Source organism: Elephas maximus, chromosome 20 (assembly GCF_024166365.1).
Source record: "Elephas maximus indicus isolate mEleMax1 chromosome 20, mEleMax1 primary haplotype, whole genome shotgun sequence".
NCBI classification, from domain to species: Eukaryota; Metazoa; Chordata; class Mammalia; order Proboscidea; family Elephantidae; genus Elephas; species Elephas maximus.
In genome coordinates, this window is record NC_064838.1 from 12,237,536 (window position 1) to 12,261,821 (window position 24,286).

Here is a 24,286-nt window from a genome sequence, read left to right on the forward strand (position 1 = left end):
GCTTAATAAATGATCTTTGATCATTCTTATTCTGAGGGCCTTAGCACCTACCCTTAAAGATCTATTCCGTTTATTTTTAGTCCGAAATAAATATGTGGGTTGGAGTAACCATTAGCCCCAAGGGCACCCAAGCTGAGAGAGCAGAGGCAGGAGGTGGATGTGAAGGTGGAGATGGATACTGAGGGAAAATGGAGGAACCATTGATGGATGGGGAGAGTGGTAGCTTGGAATTCCGGAATCACTCATTGCTGGAGCTGGAAGGGAGCTTAGAGTTTAGCTTGTTTGATCTCATTTTACAGGTAACGAAAATGAGATTAGGTGATACTCTTAAAGTCCCACAACAAATGGGCCCCTTTCCATCACCTCTAACCTGGTTCAAGTGGTTCAAGTCTTTAACATCTCTCGCCTGGACTATTGAATAGCTTCGTGTGGCAAGTTGTATTTTTCAAAGATGGTCATGCCAGTGCATGTCATCGTACATGTTTTCTTACAATAGTCGGTGACACTCCTCCACTGAGGAGTGGGGGTCTATGTTCCCTCTCCTTGAAACTGGATGGGCATCATCATGGCAGAAGTTATTTGATGTGACTTTTGAGGCTAAGTTATAAAAGGCGATACAGCTTCTGCTTGCTCCTCTCTTGGGACACTGGCCCTTAGAACCCAGCCACCATGCTCTGAAGAAGCCAAGCAGCCACTTGGAAAGGACTCATATAGGTGTTTCTGGACACAGACCTATCTGAGGTCCCAGCTGACAACCAGCCCAACCACTAAACATGAGTGAACCAGCCTTCCAGTTCCTAGTCCTGAGTGGAGCAGAGACAATGGACCCCATGAACCATGACCAAACTGCAGATCTGTGAGAAAAATAAATGCTATTGTTGATTTAAGTCATTGGGTTTTTGGAATGGTTGTTGTGCAGCAATAGATAACTGAAACATCTCATGTCTGCCTCAGTTTCTTCAAACTATTGTACACATTTCATTAACTCAACAAATCTTTATTGGATAACTACTTTATGCTAGGATCTGTACAAAGACAGGACTTCTGCATGCTGGAGAGTACATTTCAGCTGCCCCCATAATTCCTTCAGTGTGGTCCCTTTGCATACAGAATAGGGTTCATACTTCTCAGTCATCTGCATATGGCCTTGGCCTGATGCTGTACTGCCACTGCACTAACAGTTTCTCCCTGACATGACCTCCCTCCTCCAGTCTCTATGCCTTTGCTCATGTTGTCCCCTCTCTCTACCTGCAGTGATTCTGCCTTGCTCCATCTCTGCCTTCAGAGCCCTACTCTGAAACCACTTCCCCCTTCCCTCATAAGGCCCGTACAGTACAGATTCCTCCAGCTGGAATTGTAATCGCACAGCACTCACTGCAGATTGCACGGTTTTCGTCTGCCCTGTGAATCCCTGGAGGAGGGATCCTGATTTATTCCTCCTGTTCCCCTACCACGTTTGGCGCAGAGCCCAGTACATAGGAAGCCCCAATAAACATTTGTTGATCCGACTAGTAGCAGAATCAGAATTAGAAGTCAGGGATCCTGAATCCTAGCCTCTAGTACCTTAATTGCTTCTTTTGACACTGCCAAGCCAGGGAAAATGTCTGATCGATGGGGTGCCAGACTGGTGGGAGAAGGCCTTGGTCATGGGCCAGGGGTTGAGAGCACCACTGTGTGTGGAGCTGAAGTTGGCAATGAGCAAGGGAGCCGGGCTCCTGGCTATGGGTTTGAGGTGGGTTCCTGCCTCCCTCTCTTCCTCCTTTTTCCCTCCCTTCCTCCTTTCTCTCTCCCTCCCTTCCTTTCTTTCCTCCACTCAACAAACCCTGAGCACCCACTTTGAAGGGGAAACATGCTTTTCTTTGATTCTCCTCTCCTCCAACCCCAGTTCCTATCTGAAAATATCTAGTCTCAGGACCCAGTTGCACAGAAAAACAAAGCCCGCCCTGCAATCTAAACTTCCCCCTGAATCCCAAGGGAGTGTCTCGCTGCTTCTTCCTCTCCTGGGGTTGCCGAGGAGCCATTCCTTCACAAGCTGCCTCTCTTGCATTCATCTGACTGGAACTGCCTCCAGTCCCCTGAGATTGTCACTGACTCTTCTGGGCCTGATTCTGCCTGCATCTTGCCTTGCCTGCTCCTTGGGGGCCTACCAGCAGGGGCAGGCTTCAATTTCTTTTTTCCTCCCAGGAAGTCCTGGCTTGACTCCCTCAGGCTGAGCAGGAGCAGAGAGTGGGGTTGGCAAGATGCTTTCCTCAGACTTTTCTTCCTAAATTGTTTCTTCCTGGGAGCGGGGAGGAGCCTATGTATTTCACTGTAAATACAGCTCTTTCTTTTGCCTGGTCTCCTCTCTTTGCGGAAGACTGAGGATTCCTCTGCCTCCTGTGTCCTGCCTTTGGGATAGGAGTAAAAGCCTGTCCCACACATGGGTATCGCTGGTGGGAGAACAGCTGGCAAGTTCAGATGAGTGGTCCCTTGGTCTGGAGAGAAGGGTAAAATTCCAGATGTCCCTTCCCCTTTTCTGTTTCCTTTTGCCCACTCTCCACTGCAGGCCCTCTCTTCCTCTCAATTCCCTGATGAGAAGAGGAAGAGACTTCACCTATATGTAAATCTTCCTGGACTTATCACAGGCAAGCCAGCATCCAGGGCATCATGGGGTGGGGAGGGGGCTGGGCCAGTCATAGACTGAGTTCCACCCCAGTAGCCACCTGTATGGATGCATCTGATGTGAAATCACAGAGGAAGGGAAGCCTTTGCCACTGAAGACCCCGGGCATCCCAGTGAGGAAGCTGTTGGAGGTGGAGGGGGGCTAAGGAATGACTGTACAGGCAAGAGCCTCCGGTCTTTTTTAGCATCAGCTGGTAGAGCCACCTCCTTCTCTCCCACTGGCTGCCTTCCTGAGTCACTGCCCACCCACCAGCAAATAAAAAGGGGTTGTCATCTGCTGGTCAAGGGCCCCATTTGGTCCCAGTGTTTCCATCTTTTTGCTCTTGCTTGGAAGGTTAGAGTCGGGGTGGGGTGGTCTCACCAAGACCTCTCTGGACCTTTCTCCTTCCAGACTCCGCTTTCTTCTTTCCGCCTTTTGTTCCTCCCCCCCCCCCCCCCACATCTCAGGATGGGTCTCCCTGGTGACAAGACCCACCCCTTGCTTCAAGGACAGAGGCAGCTGCAAGCCCTCAGGAACCGCCCATGGCCCCATCCTTCTAGACAGGTCTCTGATCCCAGCGGCAGGGGAGGGGACCAAGGCCGGCTGCTCAGCTGCCGACTCCTCCCCGCTGGCCGCTCAGCTGTCAACACTCTCCTCCCAGCCCTGGCCTTCCTGGGGCCTGCCTGGCTGCTCAGGCCGGGGACGCCTCTGTGCCGGAGCCCCTCACGCAGACCCAGGCAGGCGGTGGGCAGGCGGCCGGCAGACACCCTGCCTGCCCTTGAGCATCCTCAGGCTTCCTTGCCTAAATAAGGGAGCTGCAGCTGGAGCGAGCCAGCTGGCCGGGGGGAGGGGCCTAGGGCTAGGCCAGGGTTTTCCGCGGGGCTGGGCCACCGCCGCAGGGCCCCGCGTCCGCGGATTGGGTCAGCGAGGCTGGTCCCGCGTTGCAGGGGGTGGGCAAGCCGTTCACACATGGGCATCCCCAGGCTGGAATCTTGCGCTCGGGGGCCTCTCTTATGCCGCAGCCAGGAGGCCGCAAATTCTGTCAGAATGTCCCTCTGCGTATCCCCCAGGGGAGGCCCCGACTACCCCCCCGCCCCGAGAGGGCGTGTGTGTGTGTGTGTGTGTGGAGGCGTCCCCAACCCGGGTACATACCCTCCTAAATCTCACCCACCCTTATCTCAGATCGCGGCTGGCCTGCAATCTCCAGATTACCCTGACCTTCTCATTTCCCGGGTCTCTGTCGTGCCCAGGGGCCCAGGCCTCGCCCCTGGCACCTCACCAGCAGGCACCGGGCTCATGCTGTGTGTACCTAGGCCGGTGCTCGGCGTGGCTGGGCACCGTTCGTAAGGGACAGGCTCCCTTCCTTCAAATCAGGCTCCAGAGCCCTTCGAATCCCGGGGCGGGGGCAGGATCCGCAGCCCCTCCCTCGCCGCTTCAAGGCCAGCCCTCGCACCTGTCCTCACGGCTCCCCTACCTAAGGGTCCCTTCCTCCTCTTCGGGGCACGCGCGTCCCGGGGCTCCGGGGCGGAGATAACGGGCCGGGTGGGGGGAGCTCTCGGGGCGGCTCAGCCAATGGGAAGGGCGGGCGCGCGAGCCGGGGGGGAAGAAGGCGGTGCTGCGGACGCGGGGGGCCGGGAGGCGGGGGCCCGGGCCCAGGGGCGCGCGCCGCGTTAACCCCTCCGCGGCCGGGCCGAGCCGCAGGCACAGCCTGAGCCGCGGGCGCCCGGAGCCGCTGTCTGCACGGCAGGCGGGCGAGAGTCAGGAGAAGGACGCTCGGGAAAGCGGGCGGGCGGGCGGGCTGAGCGCAGCACAGGGACGCGGCAGAGCGGGCCCGCCGCCCGGCAGGAGCCGGCAGACAGGTGTGCGGGAAGCCGGGCGGCCCCAGCTCTGGCGGCTCCAGGCCGGGCCCGCGGTCCGGAGCCGGGAGCTGAACTGGGACCCCGCGCCCGCAGCCCAGTCCCGGCCCCGCCGGTGCTCAGCTTGGCCGCGGGGTGCGGGGATCACGGCCGGGCGGGGACACCCGAAGCCTAGTGTTGGGCCGGGCCGGGCCGGGGTGGGTGGGGGCCCGCCCGGCCCGCCCATGGGCTCAGGATGCCGGTGCGGAGGGGCCACGTCGCGCCGCAGAATACGTTCCTGGACACCATCATCCGCAAGTTTGAAGGCCAGAGTGAGTGGGGGAGGGGCCGGGCGGGGAGGGGGCTCTGGGGGCGGGCCGAGCTCTCCGGAGTGTGGATGGGGGGCGTGCCCGGGCCGTGTGCATCGACAAATGCAAGACAAATGGTGGCTGGTGGGCTGGAGGCGCTGGCCACGGGCCGCGGGTCAAGGCTTGGCGCTCGGCTTGGAACTCAGGGGGCTGTGGGCCTGGGGCCAAGAGGCCTGGTGTTGGGGCGAAGGCAAGAGGTTCATCTCAGGCTTCTGGGATCCGATGTGAGGTTGTGGGAGACACCTTGAGGGCGCAGGGAATGGAGATGGGATGGCAGTGGACGGGTGTCCTCAACTCTGGGTGGCTGGAGGTGCTTAGGGCTGTGTGAGAGCAAGGACAAGAGGATGGTTATGACCCACACAGTGGGGCCCTACATGTACTTTGTGTGCCGTCTGGATTGTGTTGTCTGTCAAAGGCTGACATGTAAGGCTGCACACCTAATCTGCTCTCGAGTGTGTGTGGGGCATGTATATGACCCTGAGCCTGTATGTGTCATGCATGAGTTTGGCCCTGAATGAGCAGTGGGGAGATATCTCTGATAGGGCAAAGTGATTGTGGGTCCTGAGGTGACTGGGTGTTGAGGGGCTGAAGCCGGGCTTTGAGGGTACACAGGTTGGCTCTAGTGTCCCCATGTTGTGAATCTTCTTAGCCTCGGCACTGTCCCCCAGCCTCCTTATGGGGACTACAGCACCCCTAACGCTGCCCTGGTAAGGAAGGCTTCCAGAAAGTGTCCCAGGCTAGGTGAATGTTCTGGGTGTGGGCATTTGCGCCTACCCTGCTTGCGTGCACCTGTACCCAAGGCGTCATGTCTGTGGCCACAGGAGGGGGGAGGGGTGTGACTGCCAAGGGCCCTGGGAGCGGGTGACATTCCTTGCACATGACCCTGTGAGCACAGGACAACGTGTGCTTGTAACCATGGTCGGGGGAGGGGGTCAGTCGGATGGGAAGCATTGTCTGAAGCTGAGGAACAGGGTGATTTCAAGGGGGAGGAGACAGTGATACTGGCGGAAGGTGGTGGGGTGGGGCCCAGGGGCTTTCCTCCCCACCAGCTCCACAGGAGGCTGTGCAGGCAAAGGGTAGCACGCTGGGCTGGGGCTCAGGGGCCTGGCTTCTGCTCCACCTCTGACCTTGAGTGACTCTTCCCTCTATGGATGGGATCTCAGTTTCCACATTCTGTGAGGGAGTGGTCAGGCCAAGGGGGTCTTTAATGTGTCTTCTGTGCTGATATTCCAGGATCTCTGGGAATGTGGTGGGGATGGGGTGGCACTTGCCTTCGAAGAAACTCCTTCTTTTCTCAAGGCCTGGGAGAGAGGATAAGAGGTGGTTTTTCTTCCACGAAACTGGCATTGTGGTTGGTGCCCTGTGGACTGCCTTGGGTTGAGGTGGAGATAGAGGCAGAGCCAGGGGGTCTTTTCATGTGACCCTGAGCCCTGATTCCGAGGTTGATGGCTGTCTGGGAGTTTTGGGGGGCCTGGAAACTGACCTAAAGATAACTCATTTCCAAAAAGTAACTTCCTGGAGGCCAGGGGAAGGGAAGACATAGGAAGGTGGGAAAGGCCAGATTCTGTTGGCAGCAGCCTGCCTCAGGGAGCCCCTGCTGCAGCAGCCTGGACCTTGCCTATGGAAGTGGCCAGAGCTGCAGTCCATGGGCTGTGCCCATGGGGGCAGGGGAGGGGGCAGAATTCTGACTGCTGCTGAAAGCCCCAGCATTACAGGTTAACGTGGCCGGAAACTTCTGTGTTTATAAAAAGCTCCTATCCCTGGAGCTTCTTCCCTGGCACGGGCTGGGGCTGCTGCCTTGTCTGCTGCTTACCCGACAGTCTGGCTCTCGAGGCAGATGTGGAGGGGGTGAGCCAAGTGTAGCTGAAATTGGTCCACTGGGACTTCTATCCTTGATGGAGCCAAACTGAGGAAGGCCTCACATCCCTGGGGAAGGCCCCTTCCCTGGGTCTGTTTTCTCACAAGTGGACCACCATTTCAGGCCCAGGTATCCCCAGGGTTGAGAGCAGCAGGGGCCTTTTCATTCTCCCTCTGACCTTGGGCTTCTCTGCCTGTGACCCTCAGCTTATTCCTTCACCTTCTACCTGACCTAGGTTCAAAATATGGCTCTGTCATTTACAAACTACGAGACTTGGGCATGTTTCTTAATTCCTCTTGAGCCTCAGTTTCTTTATAAAATAAGGATAATCATACCTTAATCAACCGTTAAGAGTTTTATGTGAGATAAGACACCTAGCACAGAGCAAATGCTCAACACGTTACTTCCCTCATCCTCCTTAGCTGCGCCCCTCCCAGCCCCTGACTGCCCTTGGAGGTGGTGAGGAAGAGTATCAGGAAAGTACAGGTCCTAGGGAGCCCTGGGGTGAGGAGTGGCCGGGGAGCGCCCCCCCACCCCGAGTCTGAGAGAGTGGGGGTCAAGAGTTAGAAGCCAGAGGGGCCAGCACAAAGGCGAGGCCGCGGCTGCGCCCGGGCGCCATCTCCGGCCCTCCCCAGGCTCCCTCTCCAGGCCCAGTGTTTATCCCTCGCCGCGGCTGCTGACACGCGTTGCTGACACCCGCCCAGGCTGGCCTCGGCCCGGGCGCTGAGGGGGCGGCAGTCTGCTGGCTGCCTGCCCGGGGGAAGCCACGCAGCCAGCCCGCGGGTCGGGCGGGGAAGGGGGCGCACTCGCCGGGTTGTGCCCCGCGGAGGCACCTGTGTCGGGCGCAGCTGCGCTCGCCCCCTGCTGGGGACCCTAGTCCCCGCTGTGCCCCCTGAGGCGGGGAGTCCCGGGGCGTCTGCGTGTGACAGGGGAGTGTGGGAAGGGGCCCGGAGTCTCGGAGGCAGGGGTCCCTCGCTCACGCGCCCTCTTCTCCCCGCCCCCCAGGCCGCAAGTTTATCATCGCCAACGCTCGGGTGGAGAACTGCGCCGTCATCTACTGCAACGACGGCTTCTGCGAGCTGTGCGGCTACTCGCGGGCAGAGGTGATGCAGCGGCCCTGCACCTGCGACTTCCTGCACGGGCCGCGCACGCAGCGCCGCGCCGCCGCGCAGATCGCGCAGGCCCTGCTGGGTGCCGAGGAGCGCAAAGTGGAGATCGCCTTCTACCGGAAGGATGGTAGGCAGGGCAGGGGCGGGGCCAAGGGGGCGGGCAGGGGCGGGGCGGGGTGAGGTCGGGGGTGCGGGGATGGGCGGCCGGAAAACCGCTCAAGCTCGGGTGGGTTACACCTGGCGGCCAGCGCTGGGAGGCGTGGTCCGAGTTGGAGCCCTGACAGTGCGCCCGGCGGGCGGCGCAGGCTGAGTGTGGGGGCTGCAGGGCTGCTTGGGTCTCTTCGCCTCACTCTGACGGGATGGTTTTCGGGGTGGCCGAGGGGCTACTTGGCTGTGGGTCTGGTGCCTCTGGTTCCTTCCTCTCTGGGTAGGTGTGGGCATGTTGAATCAGGTGAGCTGGAGTTTCACGGGGCCAGAATGGCAGGTGCGCGTTCGTGGAGTGAGGATGCAGGCTGGGGGCTAGGCGCTGACCTCCGGCCTCAGGTCGTCCCTGCCAGGTGACGGAAGATGTCACTGAAGTCGGGGCGGGGCAGGGCCACAGTGTTCTGGCTGCTGCCCCTCACCTGTCCCTTCGCTCTGTTGCACTTCAATTGCACCTGGGCAGGGTGCCCCTCCCTACAACCTCAGTTCTCTTTGTCTCATCTGTAGAACTCCCCGCCCTCCCTACCTCCCCTCCCCTTTGCACCAGGTGTCTCTGCTCAGCCACCGCCTCCCAGCCCAGCTGCTCCTGGCTTCGAGAGAGCAGATAAACAGAGCCCTGGGCGGGCCCGTTGGGGTGGGCTCTGCTCTGCGAGGGCAGTGCAATAGGGATCTCTGGGGTCCCAAACCCAGCTGTCCGCTAGTGTGTATTCCACAAGCATTTACTGAACATGTGAGCCAGGTGCTGCGCTAGGCTCTTGGAAGCCTAGTGAACCAGTGAACAGACAAGAAGGTTCCTGCCCTCATGGAACTTACCTTTGGTAGGCAGTGAACATACCTTGCCCCTGTTGCGGGTGAGGCAAAGTGAGCTGCCCTATGCCCCTGGCCCGCACAGCCTTCTGTGTGATCAGGGTTGGCTGATGTGGCCCTGCGTCTGCAGGCATGCACACTCTGACATCACTGGGGTCCTGGAAGGACAATTTGCTTATACCAAATAGAGGTTCCCTGAGAGGTAGGGAGTTCTGTCCATTAATGTATCCCCGGAACCTTCATCAGAGCAGATGTGCTTTTTATCTCTGTTTAGCTATCTCGAGATAGTTGACACTGGCTGGTGGCTCCACACATTGTGTGGGCACTGTCCCATGTCATCTTCACAATAACCCTGGGAGGTAGATGCTATTTCATTTCCTGGTTGAGGAACCTGAAGCTCAGAGAATGTAAGCAACTTCCCAAAAGTAACACAGCTAGAAAGTGGCAGAACTGGGAATTAAACCCATGTTTGCCTGACCAGGGCCCAACCCACTTTGTCTGTTATATATTAAAAATAATGCCTGAATAAGTTATGGGTATGTCCTTTTTTTTTTTTTTATGTCTGTATGTTGTATATTCTTTAAAATTTTTATTTTAAAAGTTTTAAAACCCTGGAGTAATGAAAAGAACATTCATGGGAGCCATGGGTTCAGGTCTAACATTTGGAATTATATAATACTGGACAAGTTGATTACCTTTCCTGAGCCTGTCTCTACCTCTGCAAAATGGGATATTGGGCCTTGCTTGGGAACCTCACAATTACGCTGTGAGGCTTTTTAGAGAGTGCCTTGATCTGTTAAACACCATGCCACACCCCTGTGGCCGACGGCTTGTGCTGTGTGATCTGGACCCTTGGCAAGAGGCACCTAAAGGCTTCCGACTTTAGCCTGAGTGTGTGTGGGGTCCTCCTTGGTGGAGTTGGCCCTCCCTCTTGCCCCATCCCAGCTTCTTTGCGACACTGATGGCCATAGGACCCCTTCTGCAAAAGTGCTATCATGGAATTTTGGAGCTGGAGGTGACCTCAAGGACCATTTAATCCAACCCACTCAAGTTACAGATGAAGACACTGAGAACCAGAGGTCCAGTTACCAGGGAATCTGGAGAAAGTGGGACTAGCACACAGCCTCCAGCTGTGAGCCTCTTTCCACTCTCCACGCGACTACTACAGACGGGGCTGTGGCCCAGAAAACCTTCTGCCAGCCAGCTCTGCCTGCCCCTCTCTGCTCTCACCTAGCCTGTTGGCTGGCCAGCCTTGGTCCTAAGTGGGTCCCCATTTACCCTGGTCCTCTAGGCCTGGGTTAGAAACAGAGTTCCTACTCCACCCCCTCATCCCCTGCTTTGAAACACTCAGTCCCTTGTGCAGATCCCAGTGCCTGACCTGAGCTCTGTGTGTGCATGCGCACGTGCACATGCATGCGTGCACAACCTGGTGTGCTCATGTGTGCACGAGCTGAGAAGGGAGGCAGGGGTGAGGAGTGCTGATGACACCCCTTGTTTCTACCTGGGCCTTTCACAGGGTCTCTGCCAGGGTCAGCCATGGGGCAGTGGATCGCTGGGCTTCAGCCCCAGGGAGGTAGGGGTGGCTGGGAAGGAGGCGGGCCTTTTGCTGGCAGGCGCCACCGCAGACAGCTGTGCCGTGTCGGTGCCTCTAGCCCAGCTCTGTGCAGTATCAGGGCCTGGAGCCAGACAGCCCCATTATTCAGTTGCGGGGACTGCTGGGAGTTGGGGGTGGGCTGGAGGGAGAGACATGGGGTGCCAGTGGCTGTGGAGCTGCTCATTGGCCTGTGCAGATGCCCCTTAAAGTCAGGCCCAGAGTCAAGTCAAGATGGAGTTGGGAGCAGAGCCCAGCAGTGTGGAGCTGGGGCAGTAGCACCCCTCTGGCTGCCCCCCCATGGTGGGGGGAGGGAGGGAGGTGGTAGTGGTAGTGGTGCTTTAGCAGCAGGTGCCGGCAGGTACACACATGGGGCACATGACACAGTAAGCAAGGTAAGCATGGGCTTACTTGTGCTTACTTACTAATCTGTAGTGAAATTGGTCACTACAGATTAGTAAGCACAAGTAAACTGCGCTTACCTTGCTTACTGGGTCATGCGCCCCCGTCAGGGACTGTAAATTTGAAAAGAGGCTTTAATTCTGTAGGAAGGTGCTGTGAGGATAGGAGACAGACGCCAGCTAGAGCTAGAAGCAGAATCTTTGATATGCTGAAAAAATGTGAAATCGTACCCTATGGATGATCGGTGTAGGGGTGTTGTCCACCTCGCCTTGTCTACTGGGCGATCCGCCCCTGTACACACCTCTGTTCCCACATCACTCCCTCTCCTCCTCAGCCTGTGGGCTCTCCTACTGTCTGTCCCTCTGCTCTTTGTTTCCATCTTTCTGCCCTCACCTCCTGGCTGGGGGCCTCTGCCTATGCCCCAGCGTCTCTGCTGCACTTCCTGTACCCACCCTCTGGCTTCCCTGCCTTTGTCTGCTGGAGTTGCTGCCACCTGGCTGGGGACCCTGTCCCCCTAGTCTTTATCTCCTTCTCCCTGCATCAATACCTCTTCTTCCCTTCCCTTCACACCCCACCTGAGCCTTCCTTCATGCCTCTCTCCCTCTCCCTGGGTGCCCCTCCATCCCTCTGGGCCTCTGTCTCCAGGTCGCTGTCTGGCTTCCCCCACCTCTGACTATCCTGGCCTGGTCTCTGTGTCCCCAGGAGCCTGTGCGTGGGTGGAGATGGGGGTGTCTCTGGAGGAGAGTCTGAAGCTTCTCCACTTCAGCTGCAGGCCGGTTGCCATGGTAACAGGGTCAGAGGGCCCCGCTGCCGCAGCTGAAGCCGCCAGGGTGGGGGGAGGGGTGAGGGCTGGCAGTTGCTCTACCCCCCCACCTGCCTGTGGGAGGCCAGACCCCAGAGATGGCCCCCCTGCCACTGGTCTGCTGTGCCCACCTCAGACTCTGGCCTTCCAGTCTACAGTCACTTCTTGCGGTAATGGTTTTTGGCGGATCCTGCCATGTTCCTCCACACTGAGGCCATTTCTCCTGAGCCTCTCCTCGACTTTCCCCAGCGCCTTCCCTGTCTTTGTAAGCCAGACTCCCTGCTCTGACCTCCCACTCCTCCCTGCTGCCCGCCTCCTTGTTTTCTCCAATCCCTACTCCTCAGGCCCCCAGAGCCCCATCAGTCTGGGTTGGTGGTAAAGAAGCTTTCCCAGAGGAGCCCTGAATGTTTTGAGGCTGAGAGGGCAGACCAGAGAGAGGCTGGTGCCCAATGGTGTTCTGTCTTCCTGAGAGGGAGTGGACTGGGGAGAGCCACAGCACCAAGGACAGGCACGAGGAGCCCTTTTCTGTGGGGGAGGTTTCCTTCACCTCCGGTTGAGATGTCCCATGTCCCTGGCCAGCTTGGGGACAGGACCAGTTGGGATGACTGTGGAGCCCCCCCACCCGCCCCGGTCAGGCCTCCTCAGCTGCCTCTTCCCACCCAGCTCTGCCCACCTGCAGACCCTCTGGCACGCAGGGCTCCAGAAGCGTGCCCTGGCCTGTTGGGGGCTTTCTGTCTCTGCCCATCCAGGGGTGAGGCAGCTGGGATGTTGTCCACCTCATCTGCCTACCCTCGGGTCTGGAGAGTGTTGGGAGGGTGGCTCCTCACTGTCCTGTCTTCCGCAGCCCGAGAGGAACTATGTAAATATTTGTGCAGAGCTGTCTGGGACACTCACAGTCTGACGGTGGCCTTGGGCTCTGGGGAGGGGGACACGGGGCAGCAGAAGGGCCGGCTTAGGGGTGTTAACCAAGCATCTTTGCTGTCCAGAGGTGGCCTCCTATGGGGTGTGACTTAGAAGGTTCCAGGAAAGCCCTTTTACTTGAACACACCCTGTGGTGCATGAAACGCTGCCATTAGAAAACTTTCACTTGGGCTGAGAATTATCCTTTTTCTTTAAAAACACATTCTTTCTTATCACCACCCCTCCCCCATATACAGAACCATGGAAAGTAACCCTTTAGGGCAAGTGAGTTTAAGATCCTCCCTTCCCTGACCTGGGGAGAAGGGACATGGGGTCAGGGCCAGAAGAGAAGGGGTGGACGGACACCTGGGACCGATGGTGTGGGTGGGAGAGGCTCCAGTGAGCCACTCGCACCTTGGAGGGCCCCTCATTGCCCTTAGCCCGGGGTTCTACAGAGATCTTCTTACGCCATCGACTGTGGTTGGCCTAGAAGGAGCCCTCTACTTTTTGGTCTCTTGTCTACTAGAAGCACATTAAGGCCAGGCAGTGTTTTCCCCTTTGCCACTTCATCTCCCAAGCTCTCAGTCCTGGGTGAGGTTGTCATGGGAGTTGCAGGAGGGCAGAGAGCAGCCCTCATCTCTGTGCCCTGGTGACTCTGTGTCCAGCGCACAATGGGAGCTCACTGCCAGTGAGGAGTGAGGTGTGGCTGTTGTAGCGGGGAAGCCTGTCCTGGGGAGGTGACTGGGGATCCATTTCTGGCTTGATTACAGAATTGCTGTTGTCCTGGGGCAAACCGCTTCTATCTCTGGACCTTGGCCTCCCCTCTGAGAAAAGCCTTAGAATAATAGGATGCCAGGGCTAGGAGGGGTTGTAGAGGATGGGGGACCATCAGGGCCAGAGGCAGGTGACCAGGGAGAGGGCTGGGGGACCACTGAGCGGGATGTGGCCTGTCCCTTCAGGTGGGACATGGAGAAGGCACCTGGAACTCCCAGCCTGTGCACCCTCAGAGGTGGGCTGGGGAGGCCCCCAGTGGGGCAGCAGTTTTAGAGCTGCCAGAGAGGGGCAGAGCTAGGGTAGGGGCTGGCAGCTGCACCAGCAACACACACAGGCACTTTCATTGTTGTGTCTGTACTTTACAGTTAGCAAATTGGGGGCACATGTGTAATGGCAGGTGGGCCTCGCAGCCCTCTGAGAGGCAGAATTCCTCACTGCCATTTGACAGAAGGGAAGCTCTTACTTAGGAAGGTTTAGGAAGTTTACGCAGCCAGTTCTTGCCTGAATGGGAACTTGAACCCAGCTTTCCTATTTCAGCTCCACAGCCCTACCTGACACAGAGCATCACTGCATAGGGTGTCTTGCCCCAGAGGGCCCTTTCGGGGGTGATGGGCCTAGGGCCTCAGGAAAATTGTGTGTTAGTTCTGGCTCTGCCACTGACCTTGGCCAGAATTCTGAGAGCCTTAATTACTCATTTACTACGTGGGATAATAACACCTTCCATGTACCGTTGAGGGGAGATTCTGTAAATAAGATGATAGGTGCCAAAACGTTTTAAAGCAGTATTTCGTGCCAGGTAAGCTCAAGGGCTCATCATGCTTGCCACAGACCAGTGGCCAGGGGTCCTGGCCAGTGCTGTTGCTACCCTGGGAAGTGAGCCCAGCCCAGAACCTTAGTGCCCTTGTTCCTCATGGCACGCCCCACCCTGCCCCATTCATAATCTCTGCTGGCCTTTCCCCTTCCTCTTGAGGCCCCTGCTGGCCCCAGCTCCTGCCTCTTTCCCAAATAATTATGATCATAGTATTTGTGTTATTTTTCTCTTGCATTTTATTTTCTTTCGTCTCACTTCCCAGCCTCATTACTCTCCCCATAGGCAACCATTCAAATGTACTTAATGCGAGTGTTTGCTTGTATATGTTGCAAAATGTGTATTTTTGTTTAGATGCATACAGGTTTAATTTATATAAATGATACTGTGCTACAGATTGGATTCTGGTGCTCACTTTTCTTGCACAAAATACCCCTTTAAATCCAACCAGGTTGCTATTTGACATCTCGCCTGTAGCTTTGTATTCCATGGGGTGCACCCACTCCATTTTACCTATCCACTCCCCTAGACCCCCAGGTTGTTTTCAGCTCCCTGCCACCATTAATAATGCTTCCATGAACATCCTCACACAGGATCTGGCTGATGAACCCAGAATCAACAGGTCGGATGGCAGGCTTCTGGCTCACAGGGCTCCAGAGCTGGCAATTCCCAAAGTTGGCAGGTCAGATAACAAGCCACTGGCTCAAATCCCAAGAACCAGAGGTCGAATGATGATGAACTGGAAACAGGATCCAGAGCAAGCTAGCAAGCTTTGCCAGAACCTCCATATATATATACACACACACACACACACACACACACATACATATATATATATATATATATATACATATATATAGGGTACGAGCCACACCCCTGAGGAAGCTTCCCTTAGAACCAATTGGCTGATCACATCATGGAGGTGATTATATTACATTACTTATGGGAGATCTCAAAATGGAGTTTAATCACATTAGATCACAAAATAGAGGATGATTACATAATACTGAGACTCATGGCCTAGCCAAGATGACAGATAGCATTAACCATCATAGGCTCCCTTTGGACTTGTGTGAGGGCGTCTTTGGGATACGTGCCCAGGAGCGGAACTGCGGGATCACTGTGTGTGTGGACACTTAATTCAACTAGGCACTGCCAGGCTGTGCTCCAGAATGGCTGTCCCCATCTACATCCCCTAAACAGAGGGTGGGATTCCTGTGCCACACTTGGCATTATCTACCTTTCTAAATTTTGCCAGTCTAATAGGGTGACGGTAATATCTTGTTGCTTTAGTTTGCATTTCTTTGACTTCTAGTGTAGCTGCGCATCTCTTAGAGCCCTGGTGGCTTTTTCAAAGAGAGATTTGATTTTTTAGAGTCATTTTAGATTTATAGAAGAATTGTGCAGAAAGGTCAGAGTTCCCATATGCCCTCTCCCCCTGCACTTAATTTCTCCTGTTAACATCTTACATTTCTGGGATACGTTTGTTGCAATTGTTGAACCAGTGCCAATACATGATTATTCACTAAGGTTCATGTTTTACGTTAGAGTTCACTCTTTGTGTTGTACAGTCCTGTACCCCTTACCCGTTGCCCTCAAGTTGATTCTGACTCATAGCAACCCTGTAGGACAGAGTAGGGCTGCCCCATAGGGTTTCCTAGGCTGTAATCTTTACGGGAGCAGACTGCCACATCTTTCTCCCATGGGGTGGCTGGTGAGTTTGAACCGCCTAACTTTTGGCTAAACAGCCGAGTACATAACCACTGCACCACGAGGCCTCCTTGTCCAGTCCTACAGACTTTGACAAATGCATAATGTCATGTGTCTGCCGTTACAGTACCCTACTGAATAGTTTCACTGCCCTGGAAATGCCCTGCGCTCCACCTCTGGATAGCCTTTTCAGTTTACTTTGCTATGAATTTTCTACTTGCATCCTTTGCTAGTTTTTCTATTGAGTTTGCTGTCTTTTGTTCTCATTGATTTGCAGGAGTTCCTTGTGTTTCTAGAAATACAAGTGCGTACTGCTGAGTAGTCAATATATAGCCCAGACATTAATTCCTTGTAGAATTGAGATATTGCAAATGTCTTTTCCCACTCAGCCATCTGTTAAATTCACCCAACAAAAACACCTAATTTTGATACAAAGAAGTTCAGTTTTTTTTGCTTTGTTTGTGCTTTTGAAGTTTCGTTCAAGAAATTTTCCCCATTCCTAGGCCACGGGGGGGAAAAAGAAACCCAAACCCGTTGCCGTTGAATTGATTCTGACTGATAGTGACCCTATAGGCCTCCATTTCATCTATTGTTTTACTTGGCCCAATTGGGTCTTTAATCCTTCCTGAGCCTATGTCCGTATGTGGTGTCAAGTAGGGATCAAGTGTTATTTTTTTCCGTGTGGTGAGCCAATTTTCCCAACGCTGTCTAGTAAGCAGTCTGTTCTTTTCCATTGATTTGTGGTGCCGCCTTTATCATAGATTAATTTCTCATGTATCCATGGGTCTCTCTCTGAGCTCTCTGTTGTGTTCCAAATATTTGCCTGCTCTTGCATCAAATCCACAATTTTATAAATCCTGTTGCATTTTATATGTCTTAGTATCTGGTAGGGCCAATCCCCCCTCTTTATTCTTTTTAAAAGGCTGATACAGCTATTCACGAGCCTCTATTTTTCCTTGTGAACTTTAGAGCAAGTTTTTTAAGCCCTGGAAAGAAAAAACCCACTAGAATCTTCATGGGATTAGATTGAATTTATAGATTAATTTGAGGAGAATTGACATCTTTATAATATTAGTTTGTTGCATCCAAGAGCCTGTCCTGTCTCTTCATTTATCAGATCATTTTTTGTACCTTTTATTAGTTTAAAGTTTTGTTTTTCCCCATAGAGGTCTTAGGCATTCTTGATTAATTCCTGGAAAACTCGTAGTTTTTGTTGCTATTATAATTTCTTTTTACTTTATTTTCTAATTGCTTATTGCAGTTGTAGAGAAAGACTATATTTTTTAGGCTGATCTTGTATCTAGCAACCTTGCTGAACTGTCTTATTCTAATTGTTCACCTGTTGTTCTTGTTGGTTTTCTGGGGAGATGACCCTATTATCTGCAAATAACGCCAGCTTTCTCTGTTTCTATTTAGGTCATTGTCATATGTTTTGATGATTGAACATTCCTTCTAGCTTTTTTGAGGGCTTCCACATGCACTTGTATTTGTTTACTGGTGCTTCATAGTGTCCCTGGAGGTGGGCAAGTCAGGGATTACGACCCTTGGTTTAATGAACAAGAAGCGGTGGGCCACTCAATGACAGATGCAAGAGCTGGAATTGGGACAGAGCTTTATCAAGGCCTCCTCCAGCCCTGCTGGGGTATGCTGGGAGCCAAGATAGGAGCATAGCTCTAGAAGTTCACAGAGAACTAGAGCACAAAGCAAGGGACCTCCAAGTCTCTCCTAGTGGGCAGAAGGGGCTCTTGTGTGTCTTCACTGCCCTTGGCCAGACTGTGTGTTTGTGAAGGGGGAGCGGAGTACAGGTCACAGTGAAGAGGGGTTTGGAAGTATCATAGACAGTGGGGTCCCTGCTCCAGTGTCTCTCTGACCCAGCATTCCTCGGTGGTCAGCCTCTGCGTTCCATGGTAGCTGTTGGTCAGATGTAATACCACGTCAGCCAAAGACACCTCAGTTCCCATGGTGGTCCAGTCTGCTGTCTAGAGTCGGGGCAGAGGGAACCATGTGTTTGATATGGGCAAATTCTGTGTTAAAGGAAAGGCAGTGTCTCTGGCTCTGAGACAGAGGTTAGAGGGCGGGGGCAGGGGCCTCTCCCCACCTGCCCGTGACTGTGTTTTCCTCCCTCCTTCCCCTCCAGTCTTTCTCTGTCCTTTGACAAATACCCTCACCTCCTGTGAGACCTTGCCCTGGCCTCAGGGATCTAACTCTGGGGCAGAGAAAGGAAGCTCACCCCTAAGCCAGTGTAGAGTTACCTCCTAAATCCGGGATATACTTTTAGAATCGTTCTCAAAGAGAGAAAGAGCCTTGTGGGCTAGAAGGAGGGGTCCTGTGGGGTCTAGAAGAACTGGTAGGAATTGGAGACGAGAGCCCCCGCCCCTGGCTTGGACTCAGCATGCCTGTGTGCACAGGGGTGGGAAACCTAGTGGAGAGGGCAGGCTGCCAAGCCTCTGCAGAGGTGATGGGGAGCAGGGGTCCAGGAGACTCTGAGGAGGGGCAGACCCCAGGAAGCAGGAGGGAGGAGGGGATGAGGGTGGGCCTGGAGAACAGCTCTTTGTGTCTAGACATGCCCTTGAGTCCCTCTTGGGATTTGGGAAGGAGGCAGGGATAATGACTCTGTTCACAGACCATGACACTGTGGCCCAGAGAGGCATGTGGCCCCTAGCAAGTTGGTCCAGGGCTAGGTCTGAGAGCTTTTCTGAGCAGAGCTCCCCTCTTAAGGTCACTGCAGTGATGCAGGTGAAGGGTGACAGAGGCTCACCACATGCAGTGGGCTTGGGGGGTCTGGATGGATAGAGGGCTGCCCTGGCCATGATGGCACAGAAGCCCCGTGGCCCTGTGTAGCGTTGGCAAGGTCTCAGGCTGGAAAGGCCCATGGAGGAGTCTATCTGCAGGTGCTCCTCTGGGAGTTGAGGTCTTGATTGTGGCTCTCCCCAACCCCAGCGCTGCAGTGAGTGTTCCCAGGATCTCTGCTCCTGGAGTCAGGAGCATAGGCTTCATATTTCTCTCTCATACACGCATGGACACACGCACACACAAATGTACACCTAAACACACACGTATGCATGTGCATAGGCACACGTGCACACACACATGCACGTGTGCACACACCACACCCACACACATGCTCATGTGCACACACACACTATGCACACCGCCCTCATGCATGCGTGCACACACATGCATGCACACAGGCACATGCACGTGAACTGGCTGGCCTCTCATGCTCCTCCTGTCTGACCTTGGGCCTGCAATGTCCCTGCCTTTCCTAGGCCCTCAGCTGTCCAAGAGAGTGGTGTTAGTGACAAGGTGGCCCCTGGCCAGGAGTGGCTCCCACTGCATCTTACTGTCGCCGCCACCAAGCTAAATATAGCCTGACAGTGCACAGCCCTGCACCGGAGACAGCCTCTCTTCCTGGGGGCTGACGGCCAATGGGAGCCCCAGCCTCCTGCCCTCAGCATGACTTTGGGTGTTCTGGGTGCAGCCCTGTTGCAGGAGTGAGGCAGGGAGGGAGCCAGGGTGAGGACAGCTGCCTGCCTGCGGTCACCTTCCCCGCAGGGCCTGTTTCCTGTCTTGGCACAGCCCCTCTTTCGCACATCTGTCATTGCATCTGGCACCCAGGGCAGGGAGTCTGAGGCTCGGAGAGGCAGCTGGCTTGCCTCCAGTCACACAGCACGGCCTCCTGGTGGTCAGGGCTCCTTGTCTGTCCAGTTCACTCTCTTCTCCATCTTTCCCCTATGCATACATACTGGGACCTGTTTAAGTCTTGGCTGAATGCTGGCAGCGGCCAGGCCTCTCTTGTTCATCATTTAGCCCTAATGTTCCTCATGCAGCAGGCTCATGGTGTGGGCTCAGTGAACATTTGGGGGTGGGGGGGAGCCAAGATTGTATGTAGTTGGCAGGTGAGGACACCAAGACTCTGACCTGAGGAACTTGCCCAGGACACCTAGCTGTCACCTGTAGGCCCCTTCCCTGCCTGTGAGCAATAAGGCCTGCCCCCACCCCAGCAAAGTAGGGCTTCTGCCTGGGGCCTAGCCATGGCCAGGGGTGCTCAGAGATAAGGACCTGGGTTTGGGCCCGTGGGTGGCCCCTGGGCCCTGTGTGGGACGCTGAGCATGGGCTGGCATCATATGGAAGCAAATCAGGCGTTGCGTTCTGATGAGTGCTGGCGGCTCTGTTCCTGCCGTACCTGGAATGTGGGGAGGCCAGCTCTCCCTTGGGGCCCTCCCCATGGCCCTCCTCCCCTCCTCGGTGAGTTCATGACCTCTGTGGCACTGCCAGGTGAGTGCCCTACCTGCCTGGCTCGGCCATTGGAATGTGAGATGAGGCAGAATATGGATGGCTGCTGTCGATCCGTGTCCTCCCTTTTCTTGTCTCCATCCCCAGGGAGGCCGGGAGAACTGGGCTGGGGGACGGACTGCGGATGGGGCTGTTCTGCACCACGCATGTCTGCCAGGCCAGCAACGCTGCACCTTCCATTCCTCGGACCTTCCCTGTGCGCATGCTGTGCTTTACTTTGCAGGCTGCTGTTTGTCCCTGCAGCTCCACTCTGCAGAGTTGCACCCTGGGGCTCAGGAGGGCCAGAGACTTGGTCAAAGTCATTCTGACTCAAGGAGGGAAGGCAACCTGATTCCAAAGCTTGCACACCCTCCCTCCACAATTCACTGTGGGGGCGGCACGGGCCCTCCTGCTCCCTCCAGTCCTTGTCCCCGAGTGGCCCGGGCTCCGCTGCTTCTGGAGTGTGGGCTGTGCCTGCCACAAAGTGGCTCCTGGTGGAACTGCAGCCTTGGCCCGGCTCTGGGCAGTGTCGGCACCTTCCTGACATTGGTCTCTGCCCCTGGGTACTGGGATGCGGGTGCTGAGCAAGGTCAGAGGGGGATGAGGAGCAGATGTGAGGGGCCGGGGGTCAGGGCAGGTGGGAACGGGCAGGGCTCTGTGGTTTTGTGGAGACAGCAGGCTGGGCTACACTCTCTCCAGGGAGATGCTCTCCCCAGGGCTGCCCAGCCCTGCTTCTCTGACCAGCTTTCTCCGCTGGGGGGAGCCCAGAGGCCAGTGCTCCACTGTGCTCTGGGCTTGGCTCCAGCCTGGTGCCCAGCTCAGGGCTGTCTCTGGGCCCCACGCCCGGCCTGGCTGACTTTCATCTGCTCTCAGGGACCCCTGCCCAGGATCTGTCTCTCGGGCACACAGCCAGTGATGGAGCAGGGTCAGCTAGGGGTAGGGAAGCCCGTGATGGGGAAGAGCTAGAGGTGGGTGATGTGGCAGCTCCTGGGCAGGACTCAGCCACCCCAGTAGGGGCTGGGGGCAGTGCTTCAGAGGGCTCTGACAGGTGCGGGCTACCCTCTCTTCTTCCTTTTACCACCTCACCCCATCTCTCTCCCTCAGCCTTCATGCAGAGCTCCAGGTCACATTTTTGGAACAGGGCTTTTGTTGCAGGGCAAGGCTTTCCAGCTTGGGACCAAGTCCTGCCTAGGTTCTCACCTTCTACTGACCAAGAATGACCAGGAGAGGCTCAGAAGTTCCACACGAACAAAGGTTTATTAGTGACAGAAAGAAAGCTGAGGCTCGTCAGGGAGAGACAGAGAGGGATTTCCACCTATGCTAGCCTCCAGTCTCTCCTAATGGAGGTTTTTCTGGAGTTTATAAGGGGTTTTAGGTGGGAAGGATCTTATGTTTTATTCTTTGCTGTCTTGGGGAAAAGGTGGGCCTTTCTGGGAAATGGCTGGGTTAAAGAAATTAGGGACCCAAGGTGGAGTCAGTTTGCACAACTTCACGTCACTACCGCGCGGTCTCTGTGGCCACAAGACTGTAGAGTCGCACCCATTCTCACTGTGCATGCCCCGGGGATCAGCTGATTCTGTTCATCTTTGGGAAACAGCTTGTAGGGAAGATGTGTAGAACTCCACGCATCAGGGTCCAGGATGTGAGTATTTTTGTGACACCACCCACTATGGTGGGGTCCTGAAAAACAACTTACAAAAGAGATACGCAAAACTTTGTGCCTCCTAGGCTGCATGTGTGGGTTATCTTGTAACGCCACCCCCCACCCCCTCATAGAGTCCCAGATCAACGGGCTGGTTATTCCAGCCTTGAGGCCGTCCAGCCTTCTGTCCCTGTCTCACTTTGACAGGCTTATTTGAAAGGAAAAATTCCTTGAATGTCGACAAAGGGAGAGGCCGAGGGGCCGTGTGTGAGCGTGTCTAGAGGCAGGCCTGTGCTGACAGCATAGCTGTTACCTGGACTTTCTGTCGCCTGACCAGGAGAGGGGGAGCTGGAGGGGCTGGGGGTAGTGGCAGCACTTTGGGCTTGTAGGCTCTTGGGCTGAGTGGGCTTCAGAATGCAGTGCTGGCTTCGGGCTGAGAAGCTAGAACTCAAGTGGGGGTGGGACAAGGAGGTCTGAACTTCATAATTCCTGGGGCCTCGTGTTGGTGGCAGTCTCCAGGCCATCCTGAAGGTTGGGGTTGTCTTGGTTCCAGACTCTGGATTTTTCTGAGATGGGTTTCCTGGTGAGGAACGAGGATTAGGGCTCTGGATTGCTGGGATTCTCAGGTGGACGTTGGGGTCTCCAGGGCCGAAGTCTCCTGGTCTCTCCTTAGGCCTGAGGAGGCCAGTCCTTGTTCAGGCCGCTGCCGGCCATCACCATATTAGGGCATAAACTCTAGGCAGGCTGTCTGGGTGCCAAACGGTCTCCAACTGGGCTGGCCCTCTGGTCTCCCAACACCACAGTTATGCTTCAGCCGGGGCGTGTTAGAGGCCGGAGGTCAGGGGACGGGAGAGGCAGAGCTATGGGCCTCCTGCGGTGAGTGGAAGGGGGTGGGGTGGTGGAGCATTCCCTGCAGCCCCTCCCCTGCTCTAGCCTCTCACTTAGTGCCATCCTGTTCTATTTGGCTCCAGGGAACCTCACTGCACAGGTGAATCCATAGCCATTAGGATCCTGACCCTCTTACCTCTCTCAGCCCCATCCCTGGCAGGTCCTCCCCTAGCCTGGTCAGCATCTCCCAAGAGTCAGGCCTTCCTCCTCGATCTCATTGGTCCCCTCAGGCTGCTCCCACCACCTCCCAGGGCCTGGTTGGCAGAGTCATCAAGCACTGCCAAATCGAGGGCTGGCTGGTAGTGCCAGACCTCACTCTTGACTCAAAGCCCCACCGCCATCACCCCTGCTGCTGGCTAGGATCAGGGATGGGCCTGAGGGGGACAGAGGGATGGGGACCAGCCCAGGGAGGTTATGAGAGGTGAAAGGGCCCTCCTCATCCCCTCTCCAGCACAAACTCCTCCCCTCCGCATTGCCCTTCAGGAAAGGCTCCGGTCAGTACCTGGTCCCAGCATGTGGTGTGCTAGGGACAAGGTGCGCCAGAGGGGCACAGGCACTGGGGAGTTAGGCCTCTGAAGTTCAGGGAAGATGGGGAAACACAGGGAGAGCCAAGACAAGGAAAGAAGAGTAGGGAGGTGAAGAACAGGCCTGGGGCCTTGCAGGGTCCAGAAAGAAGGAGGAATAGGATTTTAATATGCTTCTGGATTCATTAAGGGACTTCCTGAGCTCAGTGGGTTTTGAGCTTGGCCTTTGGTGGGCCTGAGAGCTCGGCAGTGGTCTACTTCAGAAGTCAGCAGGGGCGAGGGTGTTGGGGCCACTACACTGGACAGGGAGCAGAGGGAGAGAAGGAAAATCGGGCCTGGCTTATCTAGGAGGGGGTGTCTGAAGGGATTCGCCTCACCTGGTGGAGGGCTTTGGTGACCAGAGAGAGACTGAGAGGGAAAAAGTCAAGGACAGAGAGACAGATGTAAGACGTGGGAGTGCTTCTCCCATTCCTTAGTGAAGGATCAGTTTTCTTTATTTCTAATGATGTTGCAGACCAATTCTGGGAAACACACAGTCACGTGCTTGGACATTGTGGCAATGCCAAATTGCTGTAAAGGCTTTGAAACTCTGGCTCTCAATTTCTGACTTATCTAGTTGTGGCTGACACAACAGTTGGGTGCTGAGCTAGTGAGAACAGAGACAGTAATAGCTAGCCCACCTGTACTGCTTAGTATGTGCCAACCATCGCTTTAAGCACTTAGCATGCATTGACTTATGTAATTTTTACAGTTCATGAGAAAAGAACCCTTATTATTCCCATTTTATAGATGAGGAAAATGAGACACGGGGAGGCTAAATCATTTAAGAAAAGTGCACAAATGATTAAGCAGCAGAGCTGAGATTTGAACCCAGCAATTCTGGGTCTAAAGTTTGTGAACTTAACCACCATGCCACACTTCCTTGCATGAGGTAAAAAGCAAAGATGGTTTGGGAGGGTAGGGGGGTAGGGAAAATGAATGAATGAATAAAAAGATGGAGGAAGAAAGGGTTATAAGCCAGTGTGAGAGCAAATATGCCAGGAAATACGGTAGGCAGAGTGAGAGAAAGGGTGACTATGTGGCCAGCAAGCTGGAGAAGACAAATTTGGGCGAGAAACTCCGAGTGCCAGGCAGACACCAGAATGAGGCAT

General features: G+C 55.2%; 1 protein-coding gene across 2 annotated transcripts in view; it reads left to right on the forward strand.

The window, feature by feature from the left end:
• Positions 1-4,298: 4,298 nt before the first annotated feature.
• Positions 4,299-24,286, forward strand: part of KCNH2 (potassium voltage-gated channel subfamily H member 2) — a 36,150-nt gene continuing 16,162 nt past the window's right edge. For both annotated transcript variants that reach the window (XM_049862952.1, XM_049862953.1), the window contains exons 1-2: positions 4,299-4,808; positions 7,708-7,938. In XM_049862952.1, the coding sequence (XP_049718909.1) occupies positions 4,733-4,808; positions 7,708-7,938 (307 nt within the window). In that variant the 5' untranslated portion in view covers positions 4,299-4,732. The remainder of the gene's footprint in view (positions 4,809-7,707; positions 7,939-24,286) is intronic.